The 21,339-nt window shown below is 35.3% G+C and overlaps 1 protein-coding gene across 7 annotated transcripts in view; it reads left to right on the forward strand.

The window, feature by feature from the left end:
- Window positions 1-21,339, forward strand: part of KIAA0586 (KIAA0586 ortholog) — a 112,793-nt gene that overhangs the window by 61,750 nt on the left and 29,704 nt on the right. For all 7 annotated transcript variants that reach the window (XM_047863307.1, XM_047863304.1, XM_047863305.1 and 4 more), the window contains 4 exons: window positions 1,808-1,942; window positions 4,396-4,573; window positions 12,212-12,366; window positions 14,071-14,179. In XM_047863307.1, the coding sequence (XP_047719263.1) occupies window positions 1,808-1,942; window positions 4,396-4,573; window positions 12,212-12,366; window positions 14,071-14,179 (577 nt within the window). The remainder of the gene's footprint in view (window positions 1-1,807; window positions 1,943-4,395; window positions 4,574-12,211; window positions 12,367-14,070; window positions 14,180-21,339) is intronic.

Raw genomic sequence — 21,339 nt, forward strand, 5'->3', positions numbered from 1 at the left:
TATATTATTATATATAATACTATAAAATACTATATATAATTATATATATGTGCAATTGTATATTTATAAATATATAATACATATAATATATAACATAAGTATATAAACAAATATATCAAATAAATATTAAATATTTATAATTATTATTTAAAATATTTAAAATATTAAATAAAATATATTTATTATACAATTTATTATTTATATTTATAATATAAATTATTTATTATATAAACAATATTTAATGTTTATTATGTATTTATAATTATATATTTATTATTATATATTATATAAATAATATAATGAGACCTTTTCATTTTAAGATGATAATTGTAAATTTTAAGTTCTAATAAGAGGCTTTCTAAATCCTAAAGCTGAAGTTACAAGGGGCTAGGTGTGTGTGGTGGGGCATTGCTCAAGTCCTACAGACAGCTTTGTGGGCTTGGTAGCATCTTCCTACTATTAAAGATACTTAATACTTAATATCTCTACAATATAAAGATGCTTAATCTGGAAATTAATGTACCCAAGTGATAAAATTTGTTAAAAACAATTTACCCTGTACAGGGGGTAAAATAACACATTAAGGAGAGTTTTTGTAAGATTTTAATGGAACAGTTACTTCTCTAACAGTAATTATTTATTGTAAGTAATTAAGTCCATTATGAAGAGAGTGGAAATCACTTTTATGAAATAATATGTGGGGAAGGCATAAATGAGATGTCTTTATTTTCAGAGAAGCATTAAACTGATATTTGGCTTACTTACTATGTCATTATGGCATTTTTATCCATTCTTAGAACTTTATCATGGTGCCAGAGCATGTTTAAGTTTGTTTAAAGTAAATGGTTAAACCAAACCAGGGCTAAATGAAAACACCTTTTCTTTTTCTACATTTGAAACTGAACTCTAATTTGATATTTTTGCTAAGCCTAAAATAAATGTCTACAAATTCATAATGAAGTCAAATGCAGAAGTACCATCTTGAAAAACCAAGAATAACTTGAAGTCATGTCACCAAGAGACATTTATTTATATACAGCTGGGGGATAAAGACTTATGGCAATCTTGAGTTAATAAACTTTGTTTCATTAATAGTAAAATAAGTAAAAAATACTATTGATGGAAGTAAAACTCTTTTAAATAGTTGTATTTACAGAGGAATCCAGTTTCTCTGACTCTGAGGCCCACACTGCCCTTCATCTTTGGGATGGGTCATATTTGAAGCACCAGGAAGCCTAGTCTGGGTACTCCAGGGAGGGCTTCAGTACCTGCTCCCTAGCCAAGTACCAGAGATCAGCCCTTTTGGAAGGGACACTCGAAGGTCTATAGGCGCCTTAGCATATTTCTGCAGGTTTTTATTTTCGCCTGCGGTCCAGGTTGTAGTGTTAAGATGGTGCTTCGCCCCCATTACCACACTGTGGTGTTGCTTCAGGTGCTGCATAAATAGGAAGCAGGAAACTGTGAGCCAGAAACTTGATGGTCCTATATAAAACATCTGCGAATCATTTAAACTCAGTCCCTTGGGACAGGGGGTCCAATTTTCATGCTTATTATAATAAATCTCCAGTTTAATTGTAATCAAATGACTTTATGGTGGTGTTTCTGTTTGAGGCTAACTAGAGAGTTGTTAGTATAGTCAAATGGAAATGAGAACTAAATGAAAATAGAGTCTGCCTTCTTTCCATAATGTGCTAATAGGCCATTTTCATGATAACTACTGCTACGTTTTATTAATCATAAATCAAGAAAAATACAATTGCTTGATAGAGTTTCTTTGCCTTATTCATTGTCTTTATATTTCATTCAGGAAGATGATCCTCCCAGCGAAGGACAAGTGATTAGGATGCCCCATAAAAAGACTCCTACAGATGGAGTTCTTTCTCTTCTTGCCAAAATGACCCAGGAGTCATTAGTTTCGCAGCAAGCAGTCTACCCTTCAGAGGTACTTATTAACCTTAGTGATTTTTTTTTTTCCTCTTGGTTTGATCCTAATACAGAAAAAAAAAAGCTTTTGTAACTTTGACCTGAAGTCAGAGCGCTACAATTTTACAGTTGAAAGGAATTCAGACTATCCGTTCTAACCCTCTTGTTCTCTAGTTGAAAAAAGCTGAAGCCCTTTTAAATGATTTGTGAGGATCATTCATTCTTTCTCTCTTTCTTCACCCATTTACCGAATATTTACTAGATGCCAGACACATACAGTAAATATGTGAAGGAGATAGGACCCCTACCTTTAGTAAGGTTATAGTCATGTGGGGAGAAGAGGGATTAATGATTAATCAAAGTTGGTAACTAATGAAAATATTTAGAAAGTGTTGAATATCTCAGTGTGATAGCACTTTAGATAAAGAGATAAGTCTGGAGAACGTGGTTGAACCAGATGATCATGAAGAACCTTTTAGGCTGTGGAAAGGCTTGGGCACTACTGTAGAGGCTATTAAGAGATTTTGGGTAAGGAGGTCATAAGCTAAGGAATATGGAGGTTTTATAATCCAGTCCTGGTGTTTGGAGGGGAAGAGGGTGAAGGAATGAATCCTGGCCAGATTTTGCCTGCAACCTTTCACCCTAGCTGGGCCTTTGTGCTCCCTGATGTTACTCTGGGTACAAGTATCTGCAGCCTGGGTTGTTGCCAAGATCAATGGTACTTAGGAGTATGAGAGCACTTTGTGAGTGGGCAAACTAAGGCTTCAGTCGGGTCATAGACTATAAGGTGTTAAATAGCTCAGCAATTACAAGCACCCTAGAAAATTGATTCACAATAGAAAAGGTACTGTTTATTGCACAATATTTTATATGGTAGTGGCAGAGTAAAATAGGCACTGTGAAATATTTCTAATTAATTTCTAGGGGAAGTATATCTTCCATCATTCTATACTTTGCCCAAGAGTCTCTAAATGTTTTATATTGCAGAATACTCCTTTTCTATTTAAAGGTTGTTGAGGTAATTGATGTTGCTCAAGAAAAGTCAGATTAGGGACCTAGAGGAGGTAGAGGTATACCAGAATTGGGGAAAATTGTAGAAAATCTTGAATGTTGAGCTAAGAAGTTAGATTTTGTTTTTACAGTCAATAGAGCCATCAAAGATGTTTCGGCAGTGATTTCTTAATATATTCTAGTAAAAACACTTGGTTGAAATTAAATCCCATTTAAATGACAAACATGAGAGCTTTCAGACTTTGGAATTTTTATTCAGTTCTTGATGAGCAAACTCATAGTTAGAATATTTCTGAGTTACAAAATGTGGTAGTGATTAGATACATCATTTTTAATCCAGAAAGAAAATAGAAGTCTTATTAATTCTTTCTAGTTTTTTAAAATGTTTATTTATATTTGAGAGAGAGAGAGACAGAGCACAAGTGGGGGAGGGGCAGAGAAGGAGGGAGAGAGAAAAAGAGAGAGAGAGAGGGAGACACAGACACAGAATCTGAAGCAGGCTCCAGGCTCTGAGCTGTCAGCACAACGCCTGACGCAGGTCTTGAACCCACAAACCACGAGATCAAGACTTGAGCCAAAGTCATACACTTAAACAACTGAGACACTCAGGCGCCCCAATTCTTTTAAGTATTTAAATTTACTTCATATATTTGATAAAGAGATGTGTTTGTACTTGTATACTTTCCCAGGGAAAAAAACTTTATTACATATGGTTAAAGTAGTCTTCTTCAACTTGTGTACTTATAAAAAATACAATTGTTTGGATAGGGGTAATGTTTCTATCATTTAAGGTATATTCTCATCATCATACTTGTTTAACTATAGATTTTACCCTGACAAGTTCAGACAATTTTCATTCATGAAGAATGAGAGGTACATTTTCTATCATTTTTAATTTTAAGCTCTATGAACAATGTGTAATGTGTGCCAATACTTAGTATAAATAATAATTTTTTTCTTACGTGTTTTGCTACCTAATTTGGAGTTTGAAAAGCAGGTAATGGTTATTTAACTTCAAAAAAACAAGATTTTGGCAACAAAGCCTATTGCCAAATGCCTGAATAAAGGAATTTTTACACCTGTTTTTCCATAGTGTGTATGTGGCATAATAAGCACTTTCTAAAATACCTTGCAAGCAGTCAAGTGGCATGGATCATTGTACTTGGCAAAGATTTGTTGTTTTGACTTGATTTTATTAATTTTTTTAAGTTTTTTTTTTTTTTTTTTTGAGAGAGAGCGTGCATGCACACACGCAAACAGGGGAGGGGCAGAGAGAGGTAGAATCCCAAGGGGGCTCTGCACTATCAGTGCAGACACCAATGGAGAGCTCGATCCCACAAACCATGAGATTGTGACCTGAGCCGAAATCAAGAGTGGGACCCTCAGCTGATTGAGTCACCCAGGTGCCCCTTGACTTGATTTTAACACGGGGTTTGAAACCATTGTTTCTACCTTTTACAGGACTTGGAATACAGTGCAGGTGAACTTAGTGAAGGACAAAGGCCCAGGCTGACAGCAGCAGCAGAGAACATCCTACTGGGACATTCCGTCCCTGTGCAGCCACCTGCCACTAATGCAGAGTCATTGGATCAAAAATGTGCTCCTAACCCATTATCTCAGCAGTTTGACACAGTTACAGGTATACATCAAAATACTGCTTCTTGATGTATCATTTATTAGAATATTCACTTGAATCCCATCACACTTTTTTTGTATTGTTCTCATGCTGAATGTTATGTTGTTTTGTATTATAATTACAGTAGCGATCTTAATCTGAATTAAGAAAATAATTATTTTAAGTGCGGGCAAATTTTTTTTATTAAAAATTATGAAAAGTGCCATTATTAAAAAAATTTAGTAATGACTTTTTGTGGAATATATACCAATATTTTCCCAAATGTGATTCAGGTGTCAGTGTTAGTATTTGAGGGTGGTGCATGAGGTAATTTTGGTAGTATGCATTCACTTAAAAAATTTTAATAGTCATATTTATTATACTACATATTAGACAAATATAATTAGAACATCAAAACTGTGATGACAGAACATGCCTTGTTTAGGACAGGTTAAATTAGATGATACTGTAGAAATTCACTCTACGTTGCATGAATTTCTGACACATTGCTCAGTGCACTCATGACTATTTTAGAACCTCATTAGCTAAACTTTCTGCTATAATATTTTGGAAATAAAAATAGAACAGAGCATACCGAACACTAGCATATTCAGTGATTAGTTATGTGTTCACCAGCAACACTGAATTAGTAAATACTGACCCATTGCTCCTAGGGGAGAATACAGGGCTAGGTTCCTGCAAGCCTCTGATCATAACATCTTTGTCAAATGACCACATCTGTGTTTTTGTGTTTCTGTTTAAATGAACTTATTATAATATATATTGTTGATGCATTAACATTGAGCTCAGGGTCCACAACACTGTAGCTCATGCCTGAACAAAGCTTATCCAATCCATGCATTTTCTAATGCCCATCACAGCTTTTGTGCACTTAGGGTATCAGATAGCTCTTTAGCAGTATGACTGGGGGCCACTTAAAACCACAAATCACCAACAAAAAAAATGCACAAAAATCTGAACAGAGCATACACAGACAGCAAAAATAAAAAACCAAAAAAAAAAAAAAAAAAAAACCAACTTGTTTACAGTATAAGAGCTGAAATAAAGCAGAGCATCACCGTGTTCAACCTCAGCAGGTGAAGTGTATATTGGGTGATGCAAAAGTTTTTTACTGGTCTACACATATCTGTGAGTGACCACAAAAGCACTGTGACTATTGATTTTGGGGTTACAAATAAATTTTATTGGGTAGATGAATTTGCAAATATGCAATCATCAGATTAATGAAGATCCAATATATTCTCATTTACTGGTTCTTCCATGCCCACTGCTGCATTCTCTTAAGTGAAAAGGACTTCTAGAGGTATGCATATTTCTCTGTAAATCAGAAAAGGAAATGCATGAAGTCAGAAAAACATTGTTGTAGGGTATTTAAAACCTCCATTTTATATTGAGTGAACACCTTTTGTCATTCAGAATTGAGAGATATTCAAGACTAAGTTTTCCAGGAGAATAAATGTGAAGTAAGATTGGAGTTATTTCTCATTTTGTGCATATAGTGAGAGCATTAAATGTTTTACATTCTCTTAAATTAGTAGGATCTAAAGTGGCATAGGAGCATCTGGGTGACTTACTTGGTTAAGCATCTGACTTTGTCTCAGGTCATGATCTCATGGTTCATGAGTTCAAGCTCCACGTCAGGCTCTGTGCTGACAGCTCAGAGCCTGTAGCCTGCTTCAGATTCTGTGTCTCCCTTTCTCTCAGCCCTCTCCTACTCATGCTCTCTGTCTCTCTCTCTCGAAAATAAACAGTAAAAATTTTTTTAATGGCATAAAATGTGACTTTTTAAAGTTTTAATTTAAATTCCAGTTACTTAACATACAATGTAATATTAGTTTCAGGTGTACAATATAGAGATTCAATACTTCCATACAACACCTAGTGCTCATCACAAGTACACTCCTTAATCACCATCACCTGTTTCACCTATTACCCACCCACCTCCCCTCTGGTAACCATCACTTTGTTCTCTATAAGTAGGAGTCTGTTTCTTTTTCTGAAAAAGAGTTTGCCTCTATTTTTCTTTCCCCCTTTGCTTGCTATATTTGTATCCAGCTAACTGTGCAGATTGCAGTTAAACAGAATTGACACTAGGTGGCTCTCACAGATCTCTTGAGAGCTGTTAGGTACTTGAGAACAACTAGGTACTTGTTAAATTATTATAGAATAAAATACATGAGGATATATCCTATTGGATATGTCCCTCCTAATACATCTGGTAACACCTAGCATATTATGTACAGTAAAGTATATTTATAATAGTAGGTACACTGTAGATATTTGCTTAATAGGAAAAAATAGTAAGTAATGTGGCTTAACATTAAGATTGAGCATATAAATGAGGCAATATGGCAGAGTGTGGCTAAGAATTTGGGCTTTTGGAGTTTCAGATATCAGTTTGAATTCCAACTTTGTGTATTTTGGGACAAGTAACTTAATATCTCCAAGCCCGAGTTTCTTCATCTATCAAGTGAGGATAATATTGGTATATTAGTTATCTATTGCTATATAACAAATCGCCCCCAAACTTAGCAGCAGAAGACAGCAAGCATTTATTATCTCACGTATTTCTGAAAGTCATGAATCTGGGAGTGTCTTAGCTGGGTAATTCTCAGGATCTCCTGTGAGGTTGCAGTCAAGCTGTTTTCTGGGGCTGAGGCTTCCACAAGGGTTGGAGTATCTTTTTTTCAGGCTCATTCACATGGCTGCTGGCAAGAGACCTCATTTCCTCACTACATGAACCTTTGTATAGAGCTGCCTATGACATTGCAGCTGGCTTCTCCCAAAGCAGATGATCTGAGAGAAAGTAAGCAATCAAAATGTAACCCACAGTGTCTTTTATAACCTAATCTCAGAAGTGACATGCCATCGTTTCTACCACATCCTATCAATAACACAGACCAATCCTGGAATAATATAGTAGGGGAGGACAGAAACTTATGAATACCAGGAGACAGGATTCAGGGGCCATCTTGGAGGCTGGTTACCACAAATAGTATCCACCCCTTAAGGTTATTAGGGGTAGAAAATGACAACACATATAAAGTAGTCACCACAGTGACTAATTCGTAAGTGTTGTTTTCTTTAATAATTCTTGGAGTATGTAAATATACCTTCTTACATGTACTTCATAGAAACAAACTATCCACAGTTGCCTAAAAGGACTATGCCCCGTTGAGAACTAACTTGTTCCTCTTGTTTCAAGTATTTTGCTACATAATGGTTACTAGAGAAGAATGAATACCATGTGTCATTATTTCTGTTGGCGGCTAATCTCATGCCTTTTATATATATATATATATATATATATATATATATATATATATATATATATTTTTTTTTTTTTTTTTTTAGTGTTTAATTATTTTTGAAGGAGAGAGAGAGACAGAATGTGAGTGGGGAAGGGGCAGAAAGAGAGGGAGACACAGAATCCAAAGCAGGCTCCAGGCTCTGAGCTGTCAGCACAGAGCCTGATGTGAGGCTCAAACCCATGAGCCATGAGATCATGACCAGAGCCGAAGTTGAATGCTTAACCTAATGAGCCACCCAGGTGCCCTATACTGATTTTTTAAATAACTTTACCTACAGAGGCTCATCTGTTCTTACTTTGCTCTCCCTACCTCTGCACCTTTTTCAGAAATTGTCCTATTTGCAACCTCTATCCCCCTACCACTCTTCCTAATCCTGAGGTTCTCAGTTTGGGTTGAGTAACAAAAGATGCAAAATTAGCTTTGACGAAGTGTCTTAAAGCGCCTAGGGGCACCTGGGTGGCTCAGTCAGTTAAGCATCCAACTTCAGCTCGGGTCATGATCTCACGGTTTGTGGGTTCGATTCCCACGAAGGGCTCTGTGCTGACAGCTCAGGGCCTGGAGCCTGCTTTGGATTCTGTGTCTCCCGTTCTCTCTGCCCTTACCCTGTTCATGCTGTGTCTCTCTCTGTCTCTCAGAAATAAACGTTAAAAAAATTTAAAAAAAAACAACCCCTAAAATGTAAACTGATATTTTTAAACAACTTGTGAGGACTCTGAGATACACTACTAATCGTAGCTCTCATTTACTCAGAAAGCTTGTATTGAATACCTACTATGTATCTGGTACTATATTATGTACAATGGTAGACACTTGGTACAGTGTTAGACACTTGAGATACAGAAATGATGGATATCTGCTCTCAAGGAAGTTTACAAACTAGTGTAAGAGAAATACAAGAAATAGTGTACAAGAAATACAAGAAAGGTTATACAGTAATGCTGTGTGGTTAGTACAACAACACAAACAGCTGTGGAGGGCAGGGGAGGACTCTACCCACAGGAGAGGCCTCAGAGACAGTTTCCCACAAGACCTGACGTGAAATCAAATCTTAATGGTGGAGTATAATAAGCATATTTCAGTTTGCTCATTTACTTATTCAGAAAATAGTTTTTGAGTGCTTGCTATGCTCTATGCACATTCTAGAAGCTAGGAATATAAAACCTAGTAAGGCCCTGTCGATAATGATTTTTTTTCCTCTGGTAGAAGTAATAGATGAGAGGGCACAAACATGCAATAAATTATCATAGTTACCTTGAAGAAGTTCATGTAGGATGGGATATAGGTTACTTGTACCTGGAGAGGGCAATCACAAAAAGACTTCAAACATCAGAGGAGGCTTACTTGAAATGGATTCTCGGGGCGCCTGGGTGGCACAGTCGGTTGAGCGTCCGACTTCAGCCAGGTCACGATCTCGCGGTCCGTGAGTTCGAGCCCCGCGTCGCGCTCTGGGCTGATGGCTCAGAGCCTGGAGCCTGTTTCCGATTCTGTGTCTCCCTCTCTCTCTGCCCCTCCCCCGTTCATGCTCTGTCTCTCTCTGTCCCAAAAATAAATTTAAAAAGTTGAAAAAAAAGAAATGGATTCTCAAAGATGAATAGATGTTTGCCATGTAGTAAATGAGGAGGGAACTTCCAGGCAGAATATGCAATGAGACAAGAGGAAAAAATAAAAATAAAAATAAAAAATAAAAAAATAGCAAGACTTAAGGAAATATAAGTACTTTATTAATGAGCTAGAGTTTAGGAAACAGTGAGATTGGAGTAGTGAGCAGAAAGTAGATCCTAAAAAATCTTAGATAATACATGAAGTAGTTTTTGGATTCACTCTAAAATGATATGGATCCATTTGTGCACAAAATGCCAATCTTACTTTATATTTATTCCCATGGAAAATTTAGTTTTGAATTTCTATCACTTCTGAATGTTTTTTGATATTCACAGATCCATAAGGATTATAAGTAAATGACTGATATGATCATCTTTGCCTTTTATTTAGCAAGATCATCTCAGGTGCAGTGTGATGAATAGAGGAGAGTATTAAGACTGGAGGCAAGGAGGCTGACTGGACAGCTGTTGCAGTAAAGCTGGTGAAACACTACTTAACAGTGAGGAAATGTAAAAAGGGAGATTTGAGAGACAGTTAAGGAGGGGAATGGACAAGATTTAGTTTGAATATGAGAAGTGCAAAAGAAAGGATCTAAGACATTTCCAGGTTTTTGGCTAGAATGGTTGGGTAGCTGGGAATTTCCATTCACTAAGAGAAAGGAATATGGAGAAAGGATAGAATTATGAGGACATAAGGATGAGTGGGGTTTTAAGCATTAGAATTAATTTCAGATGCCTTTAGGCATCCATTCCCTACAAATGGAAAAACCTATTAGACATGACAAACCCAAAGCTGCTGCTGGGCACTGGCAATTTTGGGTTGACTTAGTCTTCTCTGAAAGTTGAAGTTTCTAAGTCTGAGGTTGCCTTTGCTTAGCAGTAAGATTCTAGTAGAGTAAAATTAGGGATTTCAAGTTATGATAAATTTTTTTAATGTTTATTTTTGACAGAGAGAGAGAGAGAGAGAGAGAGAGAGAGAGAGAGAGAGAGACAGGGCATGAGCGGGGGAGGGGCAGAGAGAGAGGGAGGCACAGAATCCAAAGCAGGCTCCAGGCTCTGAGCTGTCAGCACAGAGCCTGACACGGGGCTCGAACTCACAGACTGCGCCATCATGACCTGAGCCGAAGTCGGACGCTCAGCCGACTGAGCCACCCAGGTGCCCCAACTTATGATAAATTTGATGTGAGTGACATGATAGTTACAAGGGGTTAAGTTACTTTATACAGACGAAACACTCATACTCCATGAGCATACTTTGTAGAAGTGACACCATCGTGGTGTTGAGCAAATTCAGCATTGTTATGATGGCTGTCATGGTGACCCTTTATCACTGGGTTAGATACCTGTCGTATGTGCTCTCTGTAGCCTGCCTAAAGTTGCTTTTGTCACACTTATCTGTAATCTCACTTGAGGGTTCACTGTCCCATTCCTGTTGTCTAGCAGAGTGTGTAACACCTAGGACATAGCCAGTGAATATATGTTAAATGATAGGGTGTTACAGGAGTTGAAAACTATTATGCACTTTGAATGCTTTGGAAGAGATGTTTGATTATATACCATCTGAGTTTTTACATTTAGGTCTTTTATCAAAGTTTAGCTTGTGTCTTTTTAATTACTTTTTCTTTATACCCATACATTAACCATGTATAATTTTACATAAAACAAAATGTGATTATGTCATACATTAGTTTCCATCCACCTTTCATCCTCATGTTTTCTCCTGTCCCTTGTGCCTTACCCCAGCTAACTCTTGTTAAGATTCTCATATGTAATCTTCCTCTTTTTATCCATAGACACACTCACATGTTTAACATTCATGACGGATACATACTATGTGTGTGTACACTGTTATTTTACAAGTTAAGATAGAATGCCCACTTGCCTGCATTTGTTTTTACACAGTAAGTCCTGTGGAAATTACAAGTCTCTGGCTGCCTGTGGGCTTCTTTTCATGTTTGTTGGCCATTTGGATTTGTTCTCTGTGAATTGCCTACTTAAATTCTTTCCCCATCTATTAGGTTCTAAATTTTTCTTATAACTTTGTAAGAGCTATTTCTATATTTTTGATGTTTTTTAACATCTGTATTGCAAATATCTTTTTCTAAATTTGTACTGACATTATTTATGGTCTTTCTTTGCCATATAGCTAAAAAAAATTTTATGTAGTTATTTCTATATGTATATGTTAAGATGTTTATTTATTTTGAGAGAGAGAGAAACCATGAGCAGGGAAGGGGCATAGAGAGAGGCAGAGAGAGAATCCCGAGCAGGCTTCACGCTCAGTGCAGACCCTGATTGTGGGGCTCGATTCCACAGCCATGAGGCCTTGACCTGAGCTGAAATCAGGAGTCGGACACTCAACTGATTGAGCCACCCAGGTGTCCCTAGTTATTTTTATCTTTTATACTTTCTGTGTTTTTATGGTCTCTTCTAACACAAGTTTATACCTATAGTCTCCTAGATTTTCTTGCGAGATTTTCATTATTTAGTACATATTTATATTTATTTTTTGTTTACTTATTTATTTTTGAGAGAGACAGAGTATGTGCATGCACGTGTGATGGGGGGAGGGGCAGAGAGAGAGAGAGACCGAGAGTCCCAGGTAGGCTCTACACTGTCAGTACAGAGCCCAATGTGGGGCTTGCACTCATGAACTGTGAGATCATGACCTGAGCAGAAATCAAATTAAACAATTTATTTTAACTTTTTGTTTATATATTTGACAACAGGTGGTGTTTATGAAGATTCATGTGCTAGTCATGGTCCAATGAGTTTGGGAGAATTGGAGTTGCAGCCAAATTCTAACCTTGCTCTTCCCACAACACTTTTGACAGTGCAAGAAAATGATGTTCAGTTATCAGGAGCAGTTGAAGATAATCATCAGGTAATCCTTGTACTTTACTTAAAATGAGAATGGTAATAATATTGGCTTAGCATGATGCACTGCCAAGAGATTAGTCTTTGGAGTCAGTTTCAATCCATGCTTCCTTTATTTGTCAATTCAAGCCTGGATACAACTCTTAGCTTATCTGGACCCTAGCTATGACCTTGAATACATAGCCTTTTTCTAACCCTTCGTTTTCTCCTCTTTATTTAGAGATTAAAAATAGCATATATATATATATATATATATATATATATATACACACACACACACATATACATATATATAATGCTGGTTAGGTAGCTATTATTGACACTTTGTGTCATCATGAAATATCTAGCTCATTAATTTGCATATAGCAGGTACTCAAGAAAAATTTATTATATTAAATTTTGCAAAAGCTGTTACATAAGCAATTTCATGGTGAGTTAGGCCAATGGCCCATGTAATCTTCTGTACTGAAAAAATAGGTTAATTACTCTCCAGCATGTAAAGAAATGTTCACGTTATTAAAAACAGTTTTGTATCTGTGTAATGGCAATGGATTTCTCACTGTAGATTAGTTTATTCAATTCACTATGTATTTCATGATATTGCATAGCATTGCATGGGGTTGGTATTGCTGGTTGCAACCTCAGGAGTTTCCTGGGTGAAGTTTAAAACTGGCCCCTATTCATGGAGAGCAAGGAGAGACCGAATAAAGACACATACCACTCCAGATTGGCAGATGGCAGGTTTAAATAAGCAAGGGGACTTACTTACCAGACCTGTCTCGGGCACTTGTGAGACCGGTAGATCTCTGCACCCAGCCACCAGAATCTTAAAAGTTTATATAGAAGCCTTAATTGGGTTCAGTCAGGTATTCAGTCCAGACGGTGTCATAACACCTTCCCCTCTCAAGGCTATGTCCTTTAATGACTGCCAGTATGGAAATAGTAGGTGGGACGCATATTCCAAGGACAGGACCAGAGTAAGGAGCTTCCAATTGCCTGGGTTCAGCTTGTGGGTCACCTCGTGGCTGATAAGAATCAAGAGGTATCTTTTTAAAGTCCTGTCAAATTATATCTGATAGCTGTTTTCAGGCACTCATTCATAATTAGGACCATAAAATAGTAAAAGGAAGAAATAAAATGGCTTTCACAGTTTGTGATGTGTGGTTGTGAAAGAATTTGTGACTATTGTAAATTTCAAATTTGGCTAGGTTATAGGTACTAGGAAGAGAGATGATGGGGCTTGTGGTGGAGTGCACATTTCTTGAATGTCAAAGGAGGATAACAGTACTCATGCTTGTGAGAATTAAGTGATGTTACTATATAGAAAAGCTCTTTGAAAATTGCAGTGCATTATGCAGATTTTCGTTTTATGTAAAAATGGTTATATGGGAGAGCTTAACAACCACATTAAGTTTTTATCCTGTCTAAATCCATCATGTGTATATATCTAGAATAGTTTGATTTATAAGGAGCTTTGAATTATGAAGTGATTTGAATATTTGAAATCTGTATATATTATCCAAATCTTTTGAAAGATTTTATTTCCAATGTCTTTTCTCTAGTAATATGTACTCTATCACCCATTTAGCAATTAGAGGACATGTATAATATTCAAATTTTATATAAGAAACAACTAAATAGTTTAATTGCTCAAAACTTTTTAAAGTAACTTAAAAAACAATGTTATGACTTCACGTCTTAAATTCTTTAGTACCAACAAAAGCATGACCAAGATGCGAAACAAGTTGAACACAAGCCTGCACAAAGTCGTTTAATACGTGTAAGAAGTAAATCTGATATTTCACTTTCACAGCAACAAGGTAAGATTCATTTTCTTGTAATATAATAGTTTGATGCTTGCCCTGATATTGAACAAGTATATGATGAAAATTCTTTATTTTTGTCTACATCACATTCTTGTCTGTAAGTTTTCTGTTTTTTCTTAGTCCATTGGGATAAAGAATCTCGTATCATATTTGACTGTATATTTGTTCTTTGTACCAATAAACTCCATTTCTAATGAATTTAAAAACTCTTAGGTAGTGTTTTTCCTTTAATCTTATCTTTTGGTTCTTATGCAGTTGATTGCCTTTTTATCTGTTTATAGGTCTGTATCTGTGTCAGAGTTGTCTATTTTAAATTATGTGAAAAAGGCAGGGGCTGTGGCTGTAAAGGTGCTTCTTTGTAAAGGCTATTCAGTGTTGTGGGTGATGCTGACCAATAAACACAACTTAAAAAAAAACAAAGGATTCTCACACTGAATGCACATTATGTAAATGACCAGTTGTGTGGTTGAACTTCAATTCTATAGTCAGCATCATAGCGTTTTGATGTTCCTTTATGTTTCTGAAAGACTGTTGGCTTTCTGCTTTATTTACCTTCTTGCTTCTTAGTCACTTAAATTTAATATAACCTAAGCTCTGAAATTTGGCAGTAGAAATTAAGATATTTTCTGTTTTAAAACTTTATTTCCACAATCCAGGAAGAAGTTTTCTTTGCTCTTATGATTGTGTTTTTTTTTAATCTCATTTACTGAATGCCAGTATAATTGCAAATGTAACTATACATTTAGTTTTACAGGAAAGACCCAAAACAAGGACATACTCAAGATATTTATTAAAATTATGCTATATGAGGTTTAGATTTTTACTTTTGTTTTTTGTTCCTCTCTTGCTCCCACCTCTCAGAACTTTGCCTTCCTGACCACCTTTTTAACCTGACCATGGTACAGTAATGTGAATATTGTATTTTAGAATCCCATGGAAACTTGGCTATAAAACTCTTCTTATAGTACTTAAAAATTAATCAAAACAGTATATAGATAGGAACAAATGAATGTTTCTAAGATAATGGCAGGACTGACTTGATGCCCTTCTACTGTTACCATTCACGGTCAAAGACTATATATTTAAGTTAGGTTTAAAAAAATTGTAATGTCTTAAAATTATTAGTAAATTTTGTCTCCTTGGGAGATATTGTATGTGATAAAATGATCATTTTTCTCAGGTGATGGGAAAATTTGGTAAGATTTTAAAGTAAGTGTCTCTCTTCAGGAAAATGACATTCAGTTTCACACATACATGAATGACCACAAGATGGCAATAAATTCTTGTTGGCTTACAACAAAATGTCATGAAGTACAATGTTGTTAAATAGTGTCTAATTAACATTTAATAAGTCAATAAAAATTGTATGAATAAAAGAAACGGAGGTGTTAGCTGGTTAAAGCAAGTTTTATTTAGAAGAGTTTAGAATGGTTAGATTTAATATATATATATTTTTTTTTCATTTAATTTTATATATAATACAGAAGTTAGAGGATCAGACCTATATCAGCTTTGACTGAGACAAATAAATACCCAGTGAGCTATAAATAGAACATTTGAAAATAGAAGCCAAGTGTTTCACTCTATAACTGATACAGATCTCCATATTGAATACTTTTTTAATGAATGTGATTTCCTTGGCAAATATAGTCAGTTATGACTTTTTTTTTCCCATAAATTTTGTGGGTTTTATTTTTTCTCTGATGAAACTCTAAGACATTGCCAAATGTTTCAGAGAATAGGAGAGTCACAATGCCAAAATAATCCTCTAGGGCTCTCAGGACTTTGGGTGACCTTGAAGGAATTCAATCCTATCTCTCATACAGGCCTTGAAGATAATGAAGGAAATTCACCTTATCACAAGGGAATCAAAACCACATCTTTTCTGGCAGCTAAATGCTTCTAAGAATACTTGAACCCCAAATTATGACTGTTTTGGGAAGAAGTATCCTATATTTCACTTTGAAATGTGTACTAGTTTAATATGTGTATATAAAGAATCAAGTAGCTTCACTAGCAGTAGCAGCTGTTTCAGTGATCATTACAAATTGACTGAAGATTTGGTAGGACATGAGTTCCAGCACTATGCTTCCGACAAGTCTGTAAAATCCTTGTTTCCGCCCCCCCCCTTGATTATAACTTTCAGCTTTTAATATAAAAAGAAATTGAATTGATCTGACAGATGGTTATCTTTGGAATCTAAGAGTGAAATTTTTTCATTTGGTATTGAATTCATTGGTTGTATTTTTGACCACAGGATACCATTTTCTGATTCTAAGTCCTGATTAATGGGTTTATAGTGAACATAACAATTTAAGTGATTTCAGTGAGTCATTTAATTTTTTTTCCTTTTTACTATGCAAGTTAACTTTTACTGCTTCTTTTTCTGGGCAAGTTGACTTTCTTCCATATAAATAAGAGACTAGTTTTAAATCTGCTTGTTTGTTATAAATCCAAGAACAGTTAAATTCTATTAAGTAATGTATTAAAATAGTTCACTTTATTTTTTTATTTTTTACATTCTATCAGTATCTTTTTTTTATTTTTATTTTTTTTATTTTATTTTTTTTAGTATCTTTTTTTTAAATTTGAGTATAGTTGACACACAACGTTACACTAGTTTTCTGGGTACAATATAGTGATTTGACAAGTTTATACATTATGCTGTGCTCACCACAAGGGTAGCTACCATCTGTCATCACATGACAGACACTATTACAACATCATTGACTATATTCCTTATGCTGTGCTTTTTATTCCCATGACTTATTCATTCCATAACTGGAAGCCTGATTCTCCCACTCCCCCCTATTAACTGTTTTGCCCATCTCCCCCCCGACCCTTCCTTCTAGCAACCATCAGTTTATTCTCTATATTTGTAGGTCTGATTCTGCTTATTCACTTGTTTTATTTTTTTAGATTACACATAAGAGTGAAATCATACATATTTGTCTTTCTCAGTCTGACTTCCTTCACTTAGCATAATACCCTCTGGGTCCATCCTTGTTGTTTCAGATAGCACAATCTTACCCTTTTTTTATTGCTATGTAATATTCCTGTGTGTGTATGTGTGTGTGTGTGTGAGAGAGAGAGAGAGAGAGAGAGAGAGAGAGAGAGAGATCTTTCTTATCCATTTGTCAATGGGGACTTACATTGCTTCCGTGTCTTGGCTGTTATAAATAAGCTGCAATAAACATAGAGGTGCAAATATCTTTTTGAATTTGTATTTTTGTTTTATTTGGATAAGTACCCAATAGTGGAATTGTTGGATCACATGATGTTTCTATTTTTAATTTTTTGAGGACCTCATATTTTCCACAGTGGCTGTACCAATATACATTCCCACCAACAGTGTACCTTTTTCTCTACATCCTTGCCAACACTTGTTATTTCTTGTCCTTTTTTATTTTAGTCATTCTGACAGGTGTGAGGTAATATCTCATTGTGGCTTTGATCTGCATTTCCCTGATGATTAGGGATGTTGAGCATCTTTACGTGTTTCTGTTGGCCACTTGTCTTTTTTAGAAAAATGTTTATTTAAATCCACTGCCTATTTTTAAATCAGATTGGTTTTTATTGTTGAGGTATATAAGTTCTTTCTTTATTTTGGATATTACCCCTTATTGGATATATCATTTGCAAATATCTTCTCCCATTTAGTAGGTCACCTTTTTGTTTTTGTTGACGGTTTCCTTCACTGTGCAAAAACATTTTATTTTGTGAAGATACAAAAAATACAGATGCGCAGGAATACATGCATCCCAATGTTTATAGCAGGATTATCAACAATAGCCAAAATATGGAGAGAGCCCAAATGTCCATCAACTGATGAATGGATACAGAAGATGTGGTGTATATATATATTATTCAGCTATCAAAAAGAATGAAATCTTGCCAATTGCAACAACGTGGATGGAGCTAGAATGTAGCATTTAAGCGAGATAAATCAATCAAAGAAAAACAAATACCATATGATTTTACTCATATATAGAATTTAAGAAACAAAACAGATGAACATATGGGAAGGGTGCGGGGAAGAAGAGAGGGAAACACACCACAAAAGACTCTTAACAATAGAGAACAGACTGAGGGTTGATGGGGGGGGGGGGGATGGGCTAGATGGGTGATGGGCATTAAAGAGGGCACCTGTTGTGATGAGCACTGGGTGTTGTATGTAAACGATAAATCACTGAATTCTACTCCTGAAATCAATATTTCACTGTATGTTAACTAACCAAAATTTAAATTAAAAAAAAATTGATAAAAAAATAAAAATAAAATAAATAAGAATGTAGAAGATCTAAGCAACAATATTGACCAATTGGACCTAGTTGATAAACAGCTGATTTGGGGGCACCCGGGTGGCTCAGTTAAGTGCTCAACTTCAGCTCCGGTCAGAATCTCACAGTTCATGGGTTCAAGCCCTGCATCAGGCTCCATGCTGACAGTGCGGAGCCTGCTTAGGATTCTCTCTCTTTCTACCCTTCCTTCACTGATATTTTCTCTCTCTATCAAAATAAATAGATAAACTTAAATTTTTTTTAAAAAGCTGATTTTACTTCCTAAGTAAACTTGAAACATTAACCAAGATTGACAATATTCTGTATCATGAAACAAACCTCAGTAAATTTAAAACAGTTAAATCATACAAAATATATTCTCTGACCTCAGTGGAATGAAAATGAAAATGAATAACAAAGATTCCTGGAACATTACTAAATATTTGGAAATTAAATTGCACACATTTTAATAAACCTTGGGTCAAAAAGGAAATTACAAAGGGAATTAGAACTATTTTGAACTTGGGGCACCTGGGTGGCTCAGTCAGTAGAGCATCCAGCTACGGCTCAGGTCATGATCTTACAGTTCGTGGCTTTGAGCCCCACATCAGGCTCTGTGCTGACAACTCAGAGCCTGGAGCCTGCTTCAGATTCTGTGTCTCCCCTCACTCTCCCTCCCACCCCCCACCGCTTGTTCTCTGTGTCTGTCTCTCAAAAAATTAAAAGAAAAAAAAAGAAATATTTTTAACTGAATAAAAATGGAAACACCACGTACCATTCATGGGATGCTGCTGAAGCAGTGATTAGAGGGAATTTTATGGCATAAATGCTTACATGATAATAGAAGAGAAAGGTCTAAAATCAGTGCTCTAAACCTCTAATGGAGGAAACCTGAAAAAGAAGGGCAATTAAACTTCTAATAAACAGAAGGAAGGAAAAGAACAGAATGAAATTGAAAACCTAAACATAATAGAAACCCAGTGAAACCAAAAGCTGGTTCTTTGAAATGACTGGTAAATCAATAAACCTTAGCCAGAATGATGAGGGAAAAAGGAGAAAACACATGAATCATTAGTATTAGAAGTTAGAGAGAGGAAATCAGTACAGATCCTATGGAAATTAAAGAGATTATAAAGTAATATTAGTATCTTTATGCTCATAAATTTGGCAACATTGGTAAAATGGAAAAATTTTATCCAACTTGAGAAGAAACTGATAATAAACTAAGTAATCTTATATTTGTTAAAGAAAAAGTGAATTTTTAGCTTAAAATCCTCCAATAAAGAGAACCTGAGGCTCAGACGGTTTCACTGGAGAATTCTACCAGATATTTAAGAGAGAAATAATGCCAGTTCTACTCAAACTCTCCCAGAAAATAGAAAAGAACTCTTTTTACCAATACCCTGATACCAAAACCAGACAAAGACATTTCTGGAAAAGAAATTTATAGACCAATATCTCTCATGAACATAGACAAAAAATTTCTCTATAAAATATTAGCAAATTGAATCCAACAATATATAGAAAGACAGTAAGTGGACCAGGTGGGTTTATCCCAGGAAAGAAAGGTTGGTTCACCATTCAAAAAGCAATGTAATTCACTATATGAATAGACTAAAAAAAAAAAAAATGTGATTTTTCTCAATAGATCTAGAAAAGCTTTTGACAGTATTCAACATCTTTTTATGATTACAGTATTCAACCAAGAATCAGAGGGATCTTTCTCAACATTATAAAGGAAAGACATTACAAGAAACCTATAGTCAACATCACAAATGATGGTGAAAGACTAAATGCTTTCCTAATAAAACTGGAAACAAGCAATGAGGTCTGCTCTCATTACTCCTTTTCAAAATCATACTGGCTGTTCTAGCCAATGCAGTGATGCAAGAAAAATGAAAAAAGGCATACAGATTAGAAAGGAAGAAATAAACTTACTTCTATTTGGTCATGCATGATTATATAAAGTGCCACAAGGCCTACAAAAATCCTACTGGAACCAACATGTTTATCAAGTTCACAGGGGCTACAATATCAATGTACAAAAATCAGTGATATTTCTTTGAACTAGCAATGAAAAATTGGAAATTGTAATTAAAAACTATAATTTATCATAGCAACGTAAATGTGAAATATTTAGGTATAAATCTAATGAAATATTTTCATGATTTGTGTGCTGAAAACTACAAAAACATCTGATGAGAGAAATCAAAGACCTATATAAATGGATAAGACTCAAAATTAAGAAGTCAGTTCTCCCCAAATTGATCCATAGATTCAGTGCAATCTCAGTCAAAATTCTAATAAGGTTTTGGTAGATACTGATAAGCTCATAAGGAAATGCAGAAGGCCTGGAATAGCCAAAATAACTTTTAAAAAGAAGAGGTTGGAGGATTTACACTATGGCTTTAAAACATTTTCTAAAGCTACAGTAATCATGATAGTGTAGTATTGGCATAAAGATTAACAGGTAGATAGATCAGTGGAATAGAATCCAAAAATAGTCCATACATTTATAATCAATTGATTTTTCACAAATAGCAAAGAATTGAATGAAGAAAGGATAATCTCAACAAATTGTGTTGGGTCAGGTGGTCACCTATGTGCAAAAAAATGAACCATGACCCATATCTCACAAACATATACAAACATTAGCTCAAAATGGATCCTAAATCTAAATGTAAAGCCGAAAGCACTAAAACTTCTAAAAGAAAAATAGGAGAAAATCTTTGTGACCTGTGGTTGGGCAAAGATTTTTAAGATGTTATAGAAAAGTCATAGTTCCTAGAAGCATATATTGATTGATTGGATTTAATGAAAATAAAAACTTTTTCAAAAGACACTGTTAAGAGAATGAAATAGGATAAACTACAG

This window comes from Prionailurus viverrinus, chromosome B3 (genome assembly GCF_022837055.1).
Source record: "Prionailurus viverrinus isolate Anna chromosome B3, UM_Priviv_1.0, whole genome shotgun sequence".
NCBI lineage: Eukaryota > Metazoa > Chordata > Mammalia > Carnivora > Felidae > Prionailurus > Prionailurus viverrinus.